At 39.8% G+C, this 18,356-nt stretch overlaps 1 protein-coding gene across 3 annotated transcripts in view; it reads right to left on the bottom strand.

Annotated features, from left to right (window-relative positions):
* me1 (malic enzyme 1, NADP(+)-dependent, cytosolic) overlaps positions 1-18,356 on the bottom strand; it is an 80,136-nt gene that overhangs the window by 17,946 nt on the left and 43,834 nt on the right. For all 3 annotated transcript variants that reach the window (XM_051406698.1, XM_051406699.1, XM_051406700.1), the window contains exons 4-5: positions 7,784-7,859; positions 5,491-5,652 (exon numbers count right to left, since the gene is read on the bottom strand). In XM_051406698.1, the coding sequence (XP_051262658.1) occupies positions 5,491-5,652; positions 7,784-7,859 (238 nt within the window). The remainder of the gene's footprint in view (positions 1-5,490; positions 5,653-7,783; positions 7,860-18,356) is intronic.

Raw genomic sequence — 18,356 nt, 5'->3', positions numbered from 1 at the left:
CTGTGCTGAACTGTTGACATGAGTCGTCTTTCTGTCCCAGATTATCCACTGTTGATTGGCTAAGCTGTCCTTTGTGTTGTACAGACCCTTTTCTCTCAGAAGGGATTAGTCCCTGTGTATGGCTTTACAGTTCATGATTGCTAGAGACACAGAAGCTCCATTTTCACTGTTGCAACAGTTTCCAAGCTGATGACTGCTGGACTAATAGTGAAGTTGTATTTGACTGTGTTGTGCTGGACTTTTGGGACTTTCAGTGTTAAAGGTGTGACTGCAGCATCTATGAACAATGAATTTTGCCAAAGATGTGGAACAAGGGCAGAGATTTCGAAAAGCCAGGACCAGTGTGAGGTAAAGGACACCCGGCATTGGACGTGTGAAAGCCCACCCAGTACAAACGCACAAACAGCATATTGTCCAGGATGACATCACCGACTCTCATTTCGGTGTGTGTGTTGAGGTTATTCCAGGTGACATCAGGCCCAGGAATACACACACAGATACTGTCCAAGGAGATGACAGGACGATGCAGAAAAAAACTGGTTGTTTTTCTTCAAGCTCTCTCTATGTGTGTGTGTGTGTGTGTGTGTGTGTGTGTGTGTGTGTGTGTGTGTGCCTCTCTCCCTGCAGATGTCTGCATGTGTGCACTGTATGTGAGCAAAAGATAAGAGCTGTCCAGGTAGTGAGAGTTTAATGCTGGGTCTCACACGAGATTACACAGCTACCACATTCCTGTACTGAAAAAATAACAGACATTTTACTGACGCCCCTAACCTTCTCATGATCTGATAAAAGATTAAAGGAATAGTTCATTTTGGAAAATATGCTAATTCACCTTCTTGATTAAAATTAGATGAGATTGATACCACTATCATATCTGTATGCTAAAAATGAAGCTACAGTATAGCCGGTAGCTGGTTAGCTTACTGCAAACAGGGAGAAATGCACAACGTGCCATTTTTACACTTTTTGTACAGATTAAACAAATACCAAATCATTTTTATAATATTTGTTACCTTTGGATAGAGTCAGGCTAGCAGTTTCCCTCTGCTTCCAGTCTTTTGCAAGGCTAGGTAACCAACATTTGGCACATTGACATATTTACCTTACAGACATGACAGTTCTATCAGTTTTCTCATCTGGTTCTTGGCAAGAATGCAAATGTGTGTGTTTCCCAAAATGTTGATAACAGAAAAAACAAAACAAAGTATGCCTTGGTCAGGGGGTCTGCCTGCTTCATTGTTTGGATGTCTGCCTGCTTGCCTCTCCTCTGTCTACCCCCATATCCACTCAAGGACAAATATAATCCCATAATAGCAGTCATTTTAATAATTAGCTAGAGCTACCACTACCTCATAGCCTCCCACCTCCATCTGCTCCCATCATGCCTTCACAGTACGGGCTGCAGAGTGAGGCGGGGTACCGAGGGGCAGCAGGTTAGCCTGCCTCCCATATAAAGCCAGTCCAGAAGAACTACACACACAGACTGACCATTTATCCAATTACAACTCATTTAGCCTGTCATCTCTTCAGAATAATAGAAAAATGGAAAAGTTGGCCAGAGCCAGGGAGACTACAGTAAAATCTCTTTTATAGCCATTTCTTTTGCATAAGTTGCATAAGCAGCAATATTGTGTATGTATGTATGTGTGTGTGTGTGTGTGTGTGTGTGTGTGTGTGTGTGTGTGTGTGTCGCTTGTCCCTGTGCTATATAAATGTATATATATATATATATATATATATATATATATATATATATATATATATATATATATATATATGTAATTTCTGTTCTGCTGATGGACCACTAGTTCCTTAATAATTGAACATTTTGGGAAATAAGCTTATTCCAGTAATTAGTATTACAGTAAGTCTTGTGTCCAGTGTAATAAATCACAATTTCAGAAATAATTAATAATAATAAATTATTACATTACTCAAAAAGTACAGCAAAGGCAGTTGTCTACCCTTCTCATTATATTACTTCTGTTACTCAGCCCAGCTCTGTCAAAGGTGCCTTTAAACAACTGCAACAATGTTTTGTATGTATTTTAGTTTCTTTTTTAATAGGGACTACCTATCTCCCTGACTCCTTCAGCACCTGCACCAAGTTAACTTGATACTGAAAAAAGAAATCACATTACAGGAGCGTGTAACTTCTCCTAAAACCATAAACTAGGAAGTCACCATTTGCCCCCAAAGCTTCCATGTGGCTTAAGGACCTCATGCTGTACTTAGACCTGGAGAAAATTAAGCATCATCTGAGGGGGACACCTGGAAAATTTGATTCTGTTTGGGGCTGTATGATTAATTACAGAGCCAAATTAAAGACACTACAGGACAAATGAAATGCTTAGTAGTTGTTGTTGTTTTTGGAAAAGGAAAAAGTCCTTATTTCCCATTGCATTTACTTTTGCATGTCAAATGAATAAAAAACATTTATGAAAAAAAAAAAAAAACATAAACTGCCATATTAACATGTATGTTTGTATATGGGTTAAACAAACAATTTACAATGTGTTCATTTGTGAGCTCTAGAGCTGTTAGGAACTGTTATTTTGAACTTTAGACAGAACCAGAATACACACTTAACACGGGCATGACAGTGGTATCAATCTTCTCATTTAACTCTTGGAAAGAAAGTGAATATGTGTATGCTTAACTATGTCTATGACATCTCTAACTATTTGAAGTTGTTATGGTTGAAGCCCAACAGTGCTACCTCAGCTGCAACACCCATGAGCCCTGCATCCATGCCAAGTGTGAACCTATCGTGAAGTCACCCATTGGTTTGTGGAATACCGTTTTGATGTCTTGAGTTTGGCGTTTTGACCGTCGCTTCTTGTCAGAGACATCAGAGGTGATCTACGCTCATTGGCTGCACAGTTTTGACTTGTCCGTAGAAGAAAACAATGTCGGTTTGCCTGATCACACATGATCTTGTATTACAGATAAGCAGTACACTAAAATATGTTTCTGAAGACATTTTAGGTGTGAAATAGGCAACGTAGTAACAGAATCTTGATTCATATTTTAGCACTGCCTAGTTTGACAGTTTGATCTGAGAATGACTTGTCAATCATAAGGTAGCCACACCAAAAAGCATACGCGGCTTTATCGTCTGTTTTACTCTAAATTGGACCATAATAATGAACATCATGCTGTATGGAAGAAGACATGAAACTAGCGATTGAGACCATAAACTCATTAGGAAACTGTTTACTGGGTAAATAAATCAAGTGAAAAGTCAGTAATTTCTCCATTCGAGTGCATGGTATTGTTTTTTATTGCAGCCAATGGAACTCCCCCTGCTGGCCTTTACATATAATGCAGGATTTAAGACACTTCCGCCTTGGCCTTACTTTCAAGACCTGGAAGCTCTGTCCATTATATATACTGTCAATGATCCATGCTCACTGACACACACGTGCCTATACACACACAAGTAAGTGTTTTCTCTTCTTAGGTACAAGGCAGACTGAGGCAAGCATGGATCAAAGACTTTGTGACATCTTGTTAAAGTTGTGTTGTGATAGCCATAAATGTCTAAAGCTGTTGCGGTGCACCCAAGAATCTAATCTGCAGATGCTATTATCAACCTAAACCAGAATCACTCAATGTGGAAACTTAAATCACATAGAGATGCCAGTAGAGGAAGAGGTCGAAAGGTAGAGCTACATACTGTAGGCCTATAAAGATAAAGAGCTAAGGTGGAGGACTTGGCAGAATTAGAGACGATTTTCCTCTCTTAATCCAGTTTCAATGGCACAAAAAGAACTAATGTAGCGATGTAATATCTTTTATAGGCTTTCTGGGAAGACTGCAGTGTTTCTGTTGTTATAATGAAAGGGGATTTCTGCTGTGACCTGGAGAACTTTGATAAACTGTGTATTGGGTAAGTGCTGTCACAGAGGGATCTCAGGCCTTCAAGGATGCTATAGCATTGATAATATATCACCTGCACTAAATCAGTGGTATCTGTCCAACTCTTCCATATTCTTTTTGCTACTTGCATTTATTGCTTAATTTTATTTGCAAAGTCATCTATCCTCCGCAGCATCTCTCATCCTTAATCTACTTGTGACATTTGCTAGGGTTGAAACTGAACTCCAGGGACTGAGTCATGAGAGGACTGTCTTGGAAAATGAAGGACAGCTTCTGACAGGCTGAGCTCAGCTGTTGTCGGGCACACAGGCATCTGAGGCTGCCACGCCTTTGGCCAAGGCCTGAAAGTTGTGTATATATAGAAGTGCACACAGACTATTCTTGGTCTGTTTAAGGCTATGGGCTCATGTGCTGCCCTGCCCAGAGTTTGAATCATCTTTCAGAGATGCTGCCATAGAGAATATGGATCATAGGTAGGTAACTGTAGCTCTGTTGGCTGCTACACTCACAGGCTGGCAGAGAGGAGAGGTGCTTTCCCAGCTGGCATCCATCAATGAAGCTGCCTACCTCTGTTATGTAGAGGGTGTTTCCTAGATTTGTTTTCTTTTCCTTGGCTGATTTCTGAGGCAAGGTCTACCTGGCTACGGTGGATAAACAGCATTTCCCTTCTGGCATACTCCATCATGTTCTCATGGCATGTTAATTTGTTGGAGCAATATTTTGGGTTTCAGGGGTCTGGGGCATTAGAGTTGAGAGGTGAGCAGGGAGACCAAGCACACTTGATCATTACTATGTGGGGCTATAATGACCATATTTCCCCAAAGATATTGTTACAGTTTGGTCTAATTTAATGTAATCCACCTTGAGTTGAGCAAGACACAGCTCTGAAAATAACCTTCATCTCTGGCCTCTATGTGGAAGGTAAGCAACAGAAAAGAAAAGCATCTGTACTAAAAATACTTAGTATTTCACTGATAACTTGCAAGTGTTTCCAAAATGAATTCCCTTTCCTTGAGTAAATAACAATACCATACTACAAAAATATAAGTTGGGAAATAAGCCTCTTCACTTTGTTGATAAAAGTTAGGAAAGAAGATTGATAGCACTCTTATGTTTGTACTCCAGGAGTTAGTTAGCTTAGCTTAGCATAATGAAAGGAAACAGTGTGAAACACCTAGCCTGGCTCTGCCCAAACCTATATCTATATACCATTATTTAATCCTTACTTGCTGCTGGTGCTAATTGGCAAATGTTAGCTTGCTAACATACTAAACTAAGATGGTGAACATGGTATTGCATATATTATAGTACCTGCTAAACATCAGCATGTTAGCATTTCCATTAGCATTGCCAGATGGCATGCTATATTGTGGCTGGTTCACTGAAGCTAATTTTACCTACTTTATATATTGTGTTATTTATTCTGTAACATAAGCATTAAGTACATCTAGCTGCATAAAATTATACTGGGGTACAGTTAATGAGAAAATGTTACTTCCCACCTGTAATAATTGGTCTGTGATGTTATAACACAATATAACACAATATAACAAGTTGCTTATTATTCTGCAAACAAACAGTCACTTATAGTTAGACCTCAGCTCTTACCTCATTGTCTGTGCCCACATCCAGCATGACAGGCAGGCACTGCTGTGGTGGCATACCTCCACAGGCTGTGTAGAGGGCCAGCTTGCCCACTGGGATGCCCATGCCATAGCAGCCCAGGTCTCCCAGGCCCAGGATCCTCTCACCGTCCGTCACACACACCGCCTGTCAATCAACACAACTGTCAGCCATGAACTACAGTAGCAACATCAACCACCTCCTCAATTTAAATCTGTGTATTATGCTGCTACATGCAGGATATTCTGAAATTAGATTTTATATCACATTTTTGCATTTAATTTAATGAGAAAATAAATAAAGCAGCAGTTTTGCCTCCATGTGTCAGGAGCTCAAACCTTCTTTACTAAAACAAGTCCACCCTGTTACCCAGAAACATGTTTTTTCCCCTCAGTGTAAGCCAGGTCCTCCTACACCCTCCTGGCTTTCCACTCACTAGTCACTTTACTTATTAAGCAATAAATACGTTCCTCTGGGTTGATTCCACAGCATGAAACAAATCAATTGTGCAACACTTAATATCAGCAGCAGAAGTGTTTAATTTGAAATGTTCCTAATTCTGAGTGTTTTTCTTTTTCCAGCATCGGTGTGACGCAGATAACTCTGGCATAAAGGTTTTACTGCCCTGTTCCTCCCACCAACTGACAGGTTTAAAGAGTATCATTAGTTTTCCCATTTCAATGTTTAAAATCCATAATGACCATACTTAATACCATTAACAGCTATTTTTTCCAACTACCACTTGTTAATATGTGACAGAAAGGCTGCCAAGGCTTATCAGTGGATGACTACCTTGGCTCCTTCTCTCAATGGAAATGTTAAAAGTAGGCCATATTAGGTGAGTCCTACGATAAGACCACCCTGACAACGGGAGGCGGCATGTCAGCAGTGAGGTAAATGCCCTGCTGTTGACAGCTGTGAACAGGTGGCTGAGGCTGCAGGTATATTTGACATGCCAGGAATGCCTCCTGGTTTCGTCATTCTAAATATGACTAGATTATGACTTGCACATAGTTGCTCTATACAGAAGATTAAAGGAATATTTCAGGCTTTTGGGAAATTGGCCAATACAGCAAGTCAAGACAACCAATACTGAAATATGAAATCCCAAACTGATCACTGGATTTAGATCACTCACTAGTTTTAATATCAGCCTGGTGTAAGATGGCAGGCCTTTTATTTCAAAAATTAATAAAAACATTGTGTTTTTTATCACAATGAAATGTTAACTCAATGTAGGTGGCACAGTTTCACTTGTAATTTCACATGAGAAACCTTGCATTCAGGTCTATGGTCCACCACCTTCAACTCACAAAAAGGTAAAGTAGTGTGCAGGAGTTTTAAACACTATCTTTAGTGCTTTTATACAACACTAACTTCTGTTTTTTTTTCTTTTTAAGTATGGAGGACTGCTTTCACTCAAGATAGTTTATCCTAAAGTTGTGAAAGCATCTCTTTTGGGAGTGTAACTCCATAGAGATAATCTATGCCTTTTCCACACCATAGCAACATGTGTTATTACTGGATTGGTTTCTATTTGTACTTTTTTGCTACATCCTACTGCTGATTTACTTTGACATTTGATTGTTGATGTTGTATCATCCTTACATATTAAAAAACAATATTGTATGGTAATCTACATTCAATGACGAGCCTGGTCATGTTCTATATTTTTAAATTTGTCACAAAATTCCATGTAAAGACCAAAACCAATAATACATTAGCCTCTCAGTATCTTACTTCTACTCCTCGTCTCTTCTGGCTTTTAGCACAAGCCCATTTATTCCTACTAAGAGCATATGTAAGTAGGTTACAAACATATAGTTTCCTTTTTAAAAATCTAAATGATTGGGAAACTGGGAGAGTTATTTTAGGGACGCTTGCATGCATGTGTTTACACCTCCATGGAGACAGTGCCCATGTTATTGGTAATGAAAGAACATGTCACCCAGTGCAAGAGAGTTGTTCTGTTTTGTGTTTTTGAGCGTTGTTGGAGAGGAGCTCTATAGCACAGAGGAATAAGCTGCATCAGACTTTGGATACACACACAACATTTAATAGGGTTATAATTTACTCATTTGAGTATCTCTCATCACTCAATTTGTGTTGACCACTGGGCCAATCGACCAAAAACTTCCGGTATTCTTACACTTTGCATTTTTGCACACATACATTGTTATCTTCTGCTTTATTTGTGCAGTCTTACAGAGCAACACTTAGTTTCCAAGGGTTTTGTGAGTTGGGAGTGCTAGAACAACATGAAGTTGATATAATTTACCCTGATGTCCTTTTCTGGCCAGTTCTGGAGCAGTGTAGAAATATGGCCACGGTCATGAATAGTGATGAACAGCCCCCTGGAACATAGAAAAACAAATAAAATAAGTAAAGTTAGCAGAAGAAAGAGAGAAGAGAAAGAGACCATGCTTTTTACATATTCAAAAAGGCTTCACGGACACCCTAGTAAACTGTCTTCCTCATTCTCACTCCCCAAGTTTAAATGTCAGGCTCAACTCTAGTAAAGTAAAATGTCACTAAAATAATCTTGGCAACAACAATGGCAACACAAGAATTCAAATAACTCATGAACACTTTGTACTTAAAAACTTCTTATCCAAGATTTGAGGGAAAAACAGCTTTAAGCTCTAACTCAGAGACTGTTTGAAGTTAAGCTGCTATTTCTTTTCTTATTTCTGACCAAGACTTTATTGAATACTGATGGAACCTGGGATTTTAATGTTGAGCCCAGAGCCCAGGGCCTCTGCAGGGAGTTTGCTTTGGAACGACCCTTGAGGCTCCCCAAATATTAATTCATCTCAGCATTACCCCCTTCTACCAACCCCCCCTCTATCCTTCCCTTGCTCCCTGGCACCAACGTCCTTCCCTCTGGGACAATCCCAGGATAAAGAGATCATCTCTATGCGTGGGGTCCAGCTGCAAGATCTTTCCTACCCAACACACCCATCTGGTAATAGTATAGGGGGCAACATCTCCTTCATGTCCCAGTGACAGTAAAAACATCACTATTTGTAAGAATCTGCTCATAAAGTAAAACCCATCCCAAGTCAATGCTTGTACTGTGGAAGTGTCAAACGAAAACAGTATGACACATTGTCAAAAGTAAGAATAAGATATAGTGAGATGAAAAGAAACATATAAAAGTGTCACATAAAAATGCTTTGATAGGTCGGGGATGAGGTAGAGTACACTGTCAGCATGGGTTTCCACTTAACACCAGTAACCACTGCAGACAGAAAAAGAAAGTCTACAGCCAGGCTAGTGTCTCTGTGAAGCGATACTTGCACTGTGGTGCTTTGGGCTAAATAAATGATCAGCGTGCTAACATGCTAACAATAACAATTCTAACACACTGATATTAAGCAGGCAATGTTTACCTTGTTTGTCACCTAGGTTTAGTTTATTAGCATGCTATCCTTTGCTAACTAGCTAGTACTAAACACAAAGCATAACCGATGGGCGTGTCATTGGTTTTTCAGGTGTTTGGTCGCCTTTTCAGCTACTTTGGCATTTAGAGACACTACAGTATGCTGAGGGCATAACTTTGGCTATACTATTTACTACATACAAATGAAACTACCCCTTGAAACTGGCAGTATTACCTCTTGTAGGGCTGTGTATTGGCAATATGATACACATCATAATACAGAGGGTATGAATCTATATACGGGGATATATTGTGATACTGACAGTAAGAATATGGGTTGTTTTTTTTGTGTCAAAGTATAAAACACCATAAAATCGGAACTTTTACTTACTTTATTTATGCAGCCAGAACAGTTGGATCTACATTTTACCCCTAATCTCTTGGAATAAAAGTACTTAGAGTAATAAGAATGATGTCACACTTAATGCTCACACCAGTGCTTTACATTTTGCCATGACTAAAGAGCCATTAAAATTGAGATTACAATAATGTAAACTAATCAATTAGTTAATCGACTGAAAATGATTTGCCAGTGTTTCTGATTTATGACAATACATTTTTTGCATTATTACTGTATCTCATGTGTTATGTCTTGAATTTTGTATGTTTTTTTGTTATATTTTCTACTAGCATTATTTGCTTTTATTTCCATATTAATTTTATAAACTAAAACCTAATACATATTATAAAATAAGGCAGTATGGATTTTCCAAGCAAGTTAAGTACATCAAAAGATGATCTGCAAATAATTTAAATCTATATTGACCTTTCGCATATAATTCTGCTAGTGGTTGTAACGCTAAAACATAAAGGAGTGGGGGAAAAGAGCAGCTCTTTCTCATCCTTTCTTTGATTTCAGCTTCTCCAGCATCAGGATTTGCTGCTTTTCTCTGCTCTCTAGCATTGAATATCTTTGGGTTTTGGACCGCCGGTCCAACAAAAAAAATTAAACATTAATTAAACAGATGAATTGCTAAAGTTGCAGTTGTAGCCCAACATTTGACAAAAAAGTAGAGAAAAGAAAAGGAGAAGGGATAGAAGAGAGAGAAAGAATGACTGATTTAAAGGGACTGATTGTTGATAGTTGTGAAGCTTTTAAAAGACACACGTTTCACCCTGTGCAAAGGTCCGCAGGTCACATAAAGGTCACTAGGCCACAGACATCTGGCATCTGTCATTTTAAAGACCTCTCAACTGTTCTGGCAATATAATGACATCTGCATACATCTGCACATCTGTGCACGAGAATGTATGCTGCTTCAAATTCACCATGGGTTGATCATTTAAAGAGTCTTAAAAAAAATGTCTGCACAGCTGTGAGGGACCTGTAGGGAGCTGGACTACTTTTGTCTTCATACAGTTGATGTGAGCAAGAGAGGAGAAAGAAGGGAGAAAGTGCAGCCTGCTGTGTGTGTTTACCTGAAGCCAGGAGGATATGAGCCACTGCCAGAATTTGGGGGGAAATAGCAGCACTGGGGCTGAAAGGTTGACCCCACATTATGATAGTTGGAAAACAACTTTACAAGATGGATCAAAGCAGACAGGCAGGCTGGTGGTAAAGCTTAATCTCTGTCAACCCGAAGGGTACTAAAGACATTTCAGGTTCCGCTTGCCATTATTCCTGTCCTCCTCCAATTCTAATTCTCTGTCCCTCTGCGCTTTTAGAGGAGCTGTCGACCTCATGACCCTTAACCCTGACAAGTTCAATAAAGTAAAGCAACAGGAGGGCCTGTGACACCTTTTAACAGTTAACACACGCACACACACACACGCACGCACGCACACACAGACACAGACACAAACACCAAACTCCTCTAAGAAATCACTTTAGGCATCTACAGTACCTAGAGCAGCAAAGAGCTAATCTACAGGATCTCAGGATGTGCAGCGTTGTGCTGTTTTAAATCCTTCATCACTGTTAAGATAATGATGATCTTTTGAAATGGTGAAAGAAATTTCTGGATCAGTGACAGTATACAGCAGCTGTCACGGGGATGTGTATGATATGAAAGCCTTTTCCCCACAATCCGCAGAGATCGCCAGGCTGTGTGTGTGTGTGTGTGTGTGTGTGTTAGAGAGAGAGGGAGACAAAGGAGAAGAAAGAGAGAGAGTTGTATTTTACATATTTGGTGTGAGAACATTGTTGCAAAATGAAGTCATTTTGGCCTGTTTAAATTTCTTCAAGGGGTTACTGCTGGTTTAGGGTTAGGGTTTGGGTTGAGGGTTAAAGGAAAAGCCCACCCTCCCATACTTATACGGTTGTTAAGCTAACATAAAAGAAAAACAACACGTGGCCCGAGCGTCTTCTTTTTTTTCCAGAAGTACACCCACTGACATGGCAGATGAATAACCGCTTTATTTCAACTGCAGCATTTATCAATTTTATTTTATCCATCATTTTTAATTAAATATTTGAACTGTTTATCCATACTTTTAGAGGTCCATTTTAACCACTTTTATGAAACTCTTTCCACTAATAGCAACACATTTGACTTAGTTGCCTTTCTATTGGGAATGTTCCCAAACCGAGTTTCATTTAGCATGCTTCATTTTTTACCTCAGACTGGTAGCTAGCAAAGCCGTTAGCTGAGTGTGTAACATTATGTTAATTAACATGGACAAACATGGATAACTGCTCAAAAATATTCTTGGAGGTTAATCAATGAATGGTTAACACTGACACATCCCTAGATTCAACCATTTATACATCACTTCCAGTTATTTCACGATTTATCTGTTCATTTTAACTGCTTTAGCTTATTATGTGAACTGTTTATCTGTTGCTTTTAGCTAACTATTTGAAACATTATTTCTAGCTAACTATCACTTTTATTTTTTATTTACCATTTCATCCATTACTTCTAACTCTTTCGACTTCTGTGTTTGCTTAATAACTTCTTTTTAAGCACTCTCAATTTGTGGAGTTACAGCTGACTCACGATGTGGACCCTCAAGCAACGAAGTGCTGGTATACAAGTGAGGAATCGCATATTTCTCCTCATATTGATGAGAGTTGAAATGTGTGTGTTTGACAGACTCCTGCTGCTGATATAACCACAATGAATAGCAGTCGCCTCATTTTCTAGATGAGAGGAGGGCCACAAAGCATTGAGTTGCCATGTCTGGCTCCTCCTGTAAGAGAGTGTGGCCAGGACAGAGAGGGTAAAGAAAACAACCTGATGGCCTGAAACAGCACCACCGCTGACCTGCAGCCCGACACAAAACACACCCCAGGGACTGTGGAAAGGCCGCAGGAGCTGGCAGGAGGAAAAGCTGCTTTCCACACCATGAGCCCAAAACACTCTGAGCCCCATGAGGAAGCCGGCCTCCGATTGTTGACCCGTGTCCACACAAAACACCACCAGTCACCATTCTTCACCCCCACTGCATAACCTTAATCTTCACTGTGCTGAACGCCCTCAGTTAGCAAGCCACATAAGGTTCAACTGACACAGTGGACACAAATCATTGAGAAAAGATTGTGAAAGTAGTGTTAAAGGTCACAGTCACGCACTATGAGATTTCTCCAACTAATTAAGCTCCAAATCTGCCACAACAGACAGGTTTTTACGGTTGGTCTGTGTCCCCTGAGAATAAATATGACGGGGGATTTTCCACTTGATTTTTTAAATTTGTGCCTAAGCGCCTAATTGGAGGTGAATGAAAGCCAACATCTTGCATTGTGACTGTCCAGAGGGAAGAGGTAAATGTCAGCTAAGTGAAGAAGACAATTCTTTGTTTTGTTGCAGTGAGTAACTTGAACTTTCACAGAAAAAATGTCTGAGATTTTGTAAAAGCCTCTGAAATGTCACTGAGAACAAATGTAATTGCTGAGAAGTTAAGCCAAAGTACCACACAGTGGGTTACAAAAAACATGTCTTCCCATGCAAGAATTTACAATATCATTCCACTGTTAAGAAAATAACACATTATTCAAAGGATATTAACAGATTTCTGGGCTCATTTGCGAAATGAGCCAGTACATGATGGGCACAAAAATGATCTCTTAGGTCTTGTAGATGTTCTGTGCCAGTGGTTTCCAACCCCAATATCTACTAGTGATCCTTAAACAACTATGTCATAGCTGATGTAAACCTCTTCAAGACATGCATACACAAAGGGGATGAAGCAGCTAAAGAGATACCACTTAGGGTCTTCAAGAACTAGATTACTAGAAGTATTTAGTCAGCTTGGGCTGCTTCAGTTTTCTGAAATGCCCAATTAAAAACCATACAAATATTACGTTTTTTAGATTTTTGAGTAAAAAAACCAATAGGTCAGACTGAAAGGTCTGATTGGGACATAATTCAATAAATCAAATCACAGAGTTTGGTTAATTCAACCTGGAACAATTGCGTTGTATACAATCCTAAATTATATAAGGATTAGACTTTAAAATGAACTGTTCAGTGCAGACATAGCACTAAGACATTATCCATCTCCGTACCTGTTCTAGCAATCAGCCAGCTGGAGCGGTCATTGAGCCCAGAAAACTGTTAGTGTTAGACTGATTACTTTCTCATTTACCCAGAGCTGTTTGGCACACTGTATTACAATGGTTGTGCAACAAGAAGGGTTATGCAAGCAATGTGAAGCTGCATGCCTCTCAGACAGGGGGTATTACAGTAACTGTACACCAACAGTCAACCCACATTTACACAGATAGAGACACATTTAGCTCTCTTAATGATGTAATCCTGTGTCACTCTCACATACTGTGGTATTGCTACACACACCCAGTTAGCATGACATGTAGTATAGAGTTCATACACAGAAAGTTTTGTACATGAACGTCCAGCACAGTATGAAACCTATGGTACATAAAAGCAGACAAACAAATGTCCAGGACACAGTCTGCCATTGATAGAAAAGAAACACATCTATTCAATGGGAGAACTCCCCCGTGATCCATGACTTTACAAAATAGGTTCAAACAGGAGCATCACTCCAAAATTAACACACTGGATCCTTCTGCCAGACCAGATGCTGGGACATTTGAGATATCAATTTAATTAAAGCTGGGAAGTTCAACAGGCCATCACAGAAACAAAAACATGCAGTCGCCAATAACAAGAGATTCATTTTTAGAATTTCATTACAATAGTCGCCACTTGGTCAGAGTTTAAATGGTCACAAAGGCAGAGTTAAAAAAGAGAGAAACCACAGATTTTGATGTGAAGCAATTTGTTACCAGAAAAGTGTCTGCCTTTTTACACTCAAAGATAGAGAGATTGTTCATTTGGATAACAGTCTTGTTTCAATCAATATCTGTCCAAGACTACGATCAGACAAAGTCTAATAAATGTACTGTGATTGTTTTCTCCTACAAGTTTCTGATGCTAGAACAACACTATATTGAATTAAATAAAAAATTATTCTGTGTCATTCATGTGTCAGGTAAGTGTATCAAACTGAGCTGAAGCCTCTGACTTACACCACAAAATAATGAAGATTTATTTTATTAAATTACAGGAGATCTTTCTTGTGAAATAGCTGCAGTGTTCTATGCTAATTTTTCTGAGTAGCTTGTAATGTAGTTGCTGCTTTCTACAAAACTGCAGTGTTGCTGAATGCTTCCAATGAGGGGTAACTTGTAGCTTCACCACCTACAGTTTCAAAGGACTGTAGCTTGCCCAACACTGGGCATCTGTACTGAATACCAATCAGAACAATCATCAATGCTTTCATTACACCTCGGTTTCCCAGCAGCCAGAGCATGTACAAACACAAACATGAAGAGATTTGAACTTGTTACTGGCAACAGTGGAGTCTTGGTAACATCTCTGTCAAGGTAAACCAAACATTTCATCTCAAACCATGATGTGAGGATAACCAGTATCATGGGTTTGGCTTCATGTTTTGATTTATATTGAATCTCAATGGCCAATTTGTCAATACACTGGAAATACACTAGTCTGGGCCTAACACAAGTCATTATATGAGGTGAGTGTCCTCTGAAGGACCAGTACAGCATCAAGTGAGACAGCCCTGCACAGCAACACATGTACACAGACATACAGTACACTCATGAGGAGACAGAGTAATTTATATGACTGGATGTGGTATCTGACCACAAGCTGTAGAAAAAGGACTGACAGCACAATATTTAAGCAATGAGACCGCTAGTTTCAACTTTCTTGCTTCCTTCCCGGAGTGGTATTTAATAAGTTAATGGCTTTCCATGGAAAGAGTAGAATTTAATTTCAGTTTATGCACAAACTGTAAGTTACCTATAAGTATCCACATAACAGGAGAGCAAGTCAGTTTTATTACTTAGGTTGCACCCTTGGGTTTTGTTCCTACTGATGATTTCCAAGCCAAAGGAGCAAAGCTGCATTATTAACACACTCATGCTGCAGCACAAGAAGCAGCCAAGCAACTGACGAAACCAATAGAGGAGAAGAAGAAAACTCCGTTGAACAGGGGGTCTGGCAGTGCCAATCAATAACCATGTTCATGCTGCAGCCTGAGCTGTTGCAAACCCTGCCCACTTTTAAAATAACTGCTGCAATGGAAAAGATGATCGTCAAAGAACTAAATATGCAACAGAGCTCTGGGAAAAGGAAAAAGGGCTCTGTAAACACAAAAAGAAAAAAAAAAAGTAAAAAAGACAAAGGGATTCGGATAGTGGGCGAATAATTTAGCATCAGTTCAACAAACACAATTATCCAGCCCATAATCCACCTCTCCGTCTCTGTCGAAGCACATGTAAGCCTTCAGTTCCCTGTGTTTGTTCCATCAGAAAATAATTTTTTGTGTATTTCTTCTAGGAATTTATCTTAGCAGCAAGAAGCAACCGTAACCAGTAATTTCTGTTCAACACACAGCTCTCATCACTTAGAAATGAAACATGACGGGCAGGAATTCTCTTTCCAGTCCCTTCTCTTTCCTTTCCCTTCACAGCCTCCCCTCTCCATACAGGATGACTCTCTGAAGACAATGCACTCTTCTTCTTCTGCCTCCCACCCTCCATGGCACGCTTAGACTTTGACTGGATTCCATCACATTACAAGTATTCAACGCAGTGCCTGAATCACTCTCTTTTTACACAAGCAAGAACCAGTTCCAGTCCCTGGCCTTGGAAAACCATAACCCACCCCCTCCTCATTCCACTGCAGCCTACTGAAATCAGCCCGGGCCTCCACACAACAACTGATCTCCCCTCATAAAGCTCTTCCAGGACTTGGAGAAGAGGGGGAACTCTACAGAGAACTTGAGGCCAAAATTAACACAGTTTAGCCAATCTGATTGGCCTTTCATCACTTTCGGTAACACGCTGAGACAAAACATAAAAAGGCGCACAGTGTTTGACACGGGCCAACCTGCAGGTGATGAGAATAGCAACCAGACAGGGTGAGTTTCTGGGGTTTCAAAGCCTGTCTTCTACTGTAGCTGTCTGGGTGAAGGAGAGGCAGTCAAGTGTCCAGACAACTGGATGTCCAACTTCTCACTCAGCCAGCCTTACATAACTCATGGTGCAAAAAACAACAGGAAAGGGCCAATTCCAGCACAAAGGCCCTGCTAAAGGAATCAGAGGCACAGACCTGATGAACCCAGCTGGCTATTAGAGGAGTTTCAGCCTGCTGCAACTAGGTTTTCCATTCATTCGGCTATTCACACACGTCCTGACATTTGGGGCATGCCAATGACGTTTTGTGTGGGCTGCAAAGTCACATTGAAAAGCAACTGGTTTCACTTCGGCCAGCAACTGCGTGAGGAGCAGTTGCAGTGTGTGTATTTGCAGATGCTGCTGTGTGTTAGCAGCAGTGGCCAGGACCAGATCACACAATGCATATACAAGTAAACTGTATATGCCCTGAAATTCAAATAGGTCATCCTTCCATGACAGATATAGAGACAATGTGAGACAGGTTAAAGGAATATTGTAAAATCATTGAGCACTGTATGGATGAAAATGATTTATGGCCCTTTGTATTCTCTTTGACATTCACAGAAAAATGTGTATTCAATTTTAGGCATGTCTGGGGTGGTGGCAAGCGCACTGCGAGTGTCCACTATGAAACAGATGGAAAAATGCTTTAAGAGTTTCCAATTCTTCATGCCTTATAGCTGAGGAGATAATTCATGTACTCTTTGACACTAAGTGAGAGGCTAAAATCAGGTTTTACAATTCAGGCGTTCGTTGGTAACAATTGTCTATTTTAAGCTCTCGACATCATTTAAGTAGGTTGCAAGATGGTCCAGCAGGGCTTTACTTTTATATTTTATAATTATCTGGAATACTGAAGTAATAAACCTGGATAAATGTCTTGTTTTGGAGATCCTGAACCTGTACCAACTCGCCCTGGAGAATGAGGTGAGCTTTATTACCTTAGAATGAGATGTTTTTATGTACAAAAGCCTTCCATGGAGGATGCCATGTTGAACCACCATGTTTCTACAGTGGCCCAGAATGGACAGACCAAACACTGGCTGTAGATAGATCATTTTACGCAAGGTTTGTGGCCAACATAGTTTCTCCTACACACTTCAGGCCCGATCTCTGTCCCAGGTCCTCAAATACAGATGTGATTGGTGTTGCAATCATGCCACTAAATCCTACACACTGATCCTTTAAAATGACTAAATGAATTTAAAATGTTTGAGCTTGGTGCTTCCTGTTAACATGTTACTGCTCTATAGGTGACATTTGTAAACATGGAAACTGGAGCTGAAGCTCTCGCTGATGTAAGGCTGTGGCCTAAATAAAAGTGGATGTTCGGGGTGCCAGGGGAGAGGTCAAGTCTTACGTAATAAAAATAGATCAAAGAGAGTCAAAAGGAAAGACACCAAGGGTCAAACCCCACTCCTTTGGAATGGTCAAAGGCCAGACAGAGGGCTGGAAAATTAGTCTACATCACCACCAAAACTAATCATCTCGTAGTGAGATCATCCATAATCAGAGGATCAGCTGACCCAAAGAACTGTTTATTAATGGTCATGTCTGACACTGAAACCCTGCATACTCTGTGAATTAAGAGCTAAAATGTAAAATGTACATCCAGAATCATCAGGAAGCTCTTGTTATTTCTAATCTACATTAGATAAACATTTTATATAACATAAAAATGCTAAATTTGACCATGTACACGGAGAAATATGAATGCCATGAAACAGCAGGATGCTTTCAGAAATCTGCCTAAAAATCCAGTCTGCTCTGCCAAAACATGCTCTACATAAATCACATTTGTCATGCATATTCAAATATAATGTTATTACAATACATAGGCTGGGATCAAATTGGGTTTAGCAACACAGCTCAGCTCCCCATATTATCTTATTGTTCAAATATATAAATAATATATAAATAACTTAGCTTATCAGCTAAGAAGCATTATCAATTTGCAGAGGGAACAAACTATTCAGCAGATTTGCTGGGGCACCTTAACGCATTGAACACTGAAAAATA

Source organism: Dicentrarchus labrax, unplaced genomic scaffold (genome assembly GCF_905237075.1).
Source record: "Dicentrarchus labrax unplaced genomic scaffold, dlabrax2021, whole genome shotgun sequence".
NCBI classification, from domain to species: domain Eukaryota; kingdom Metazoa; phylum Chordata; class Actinopteri; family Moronidae; genus Dicentrarchus; species Dicentrarchus labrax.
The sequence above is the reverse complement of the archived record's forward strand: the minus strand, read 5'-3'. Positions and strand labels throughout refer to the sequence as shown.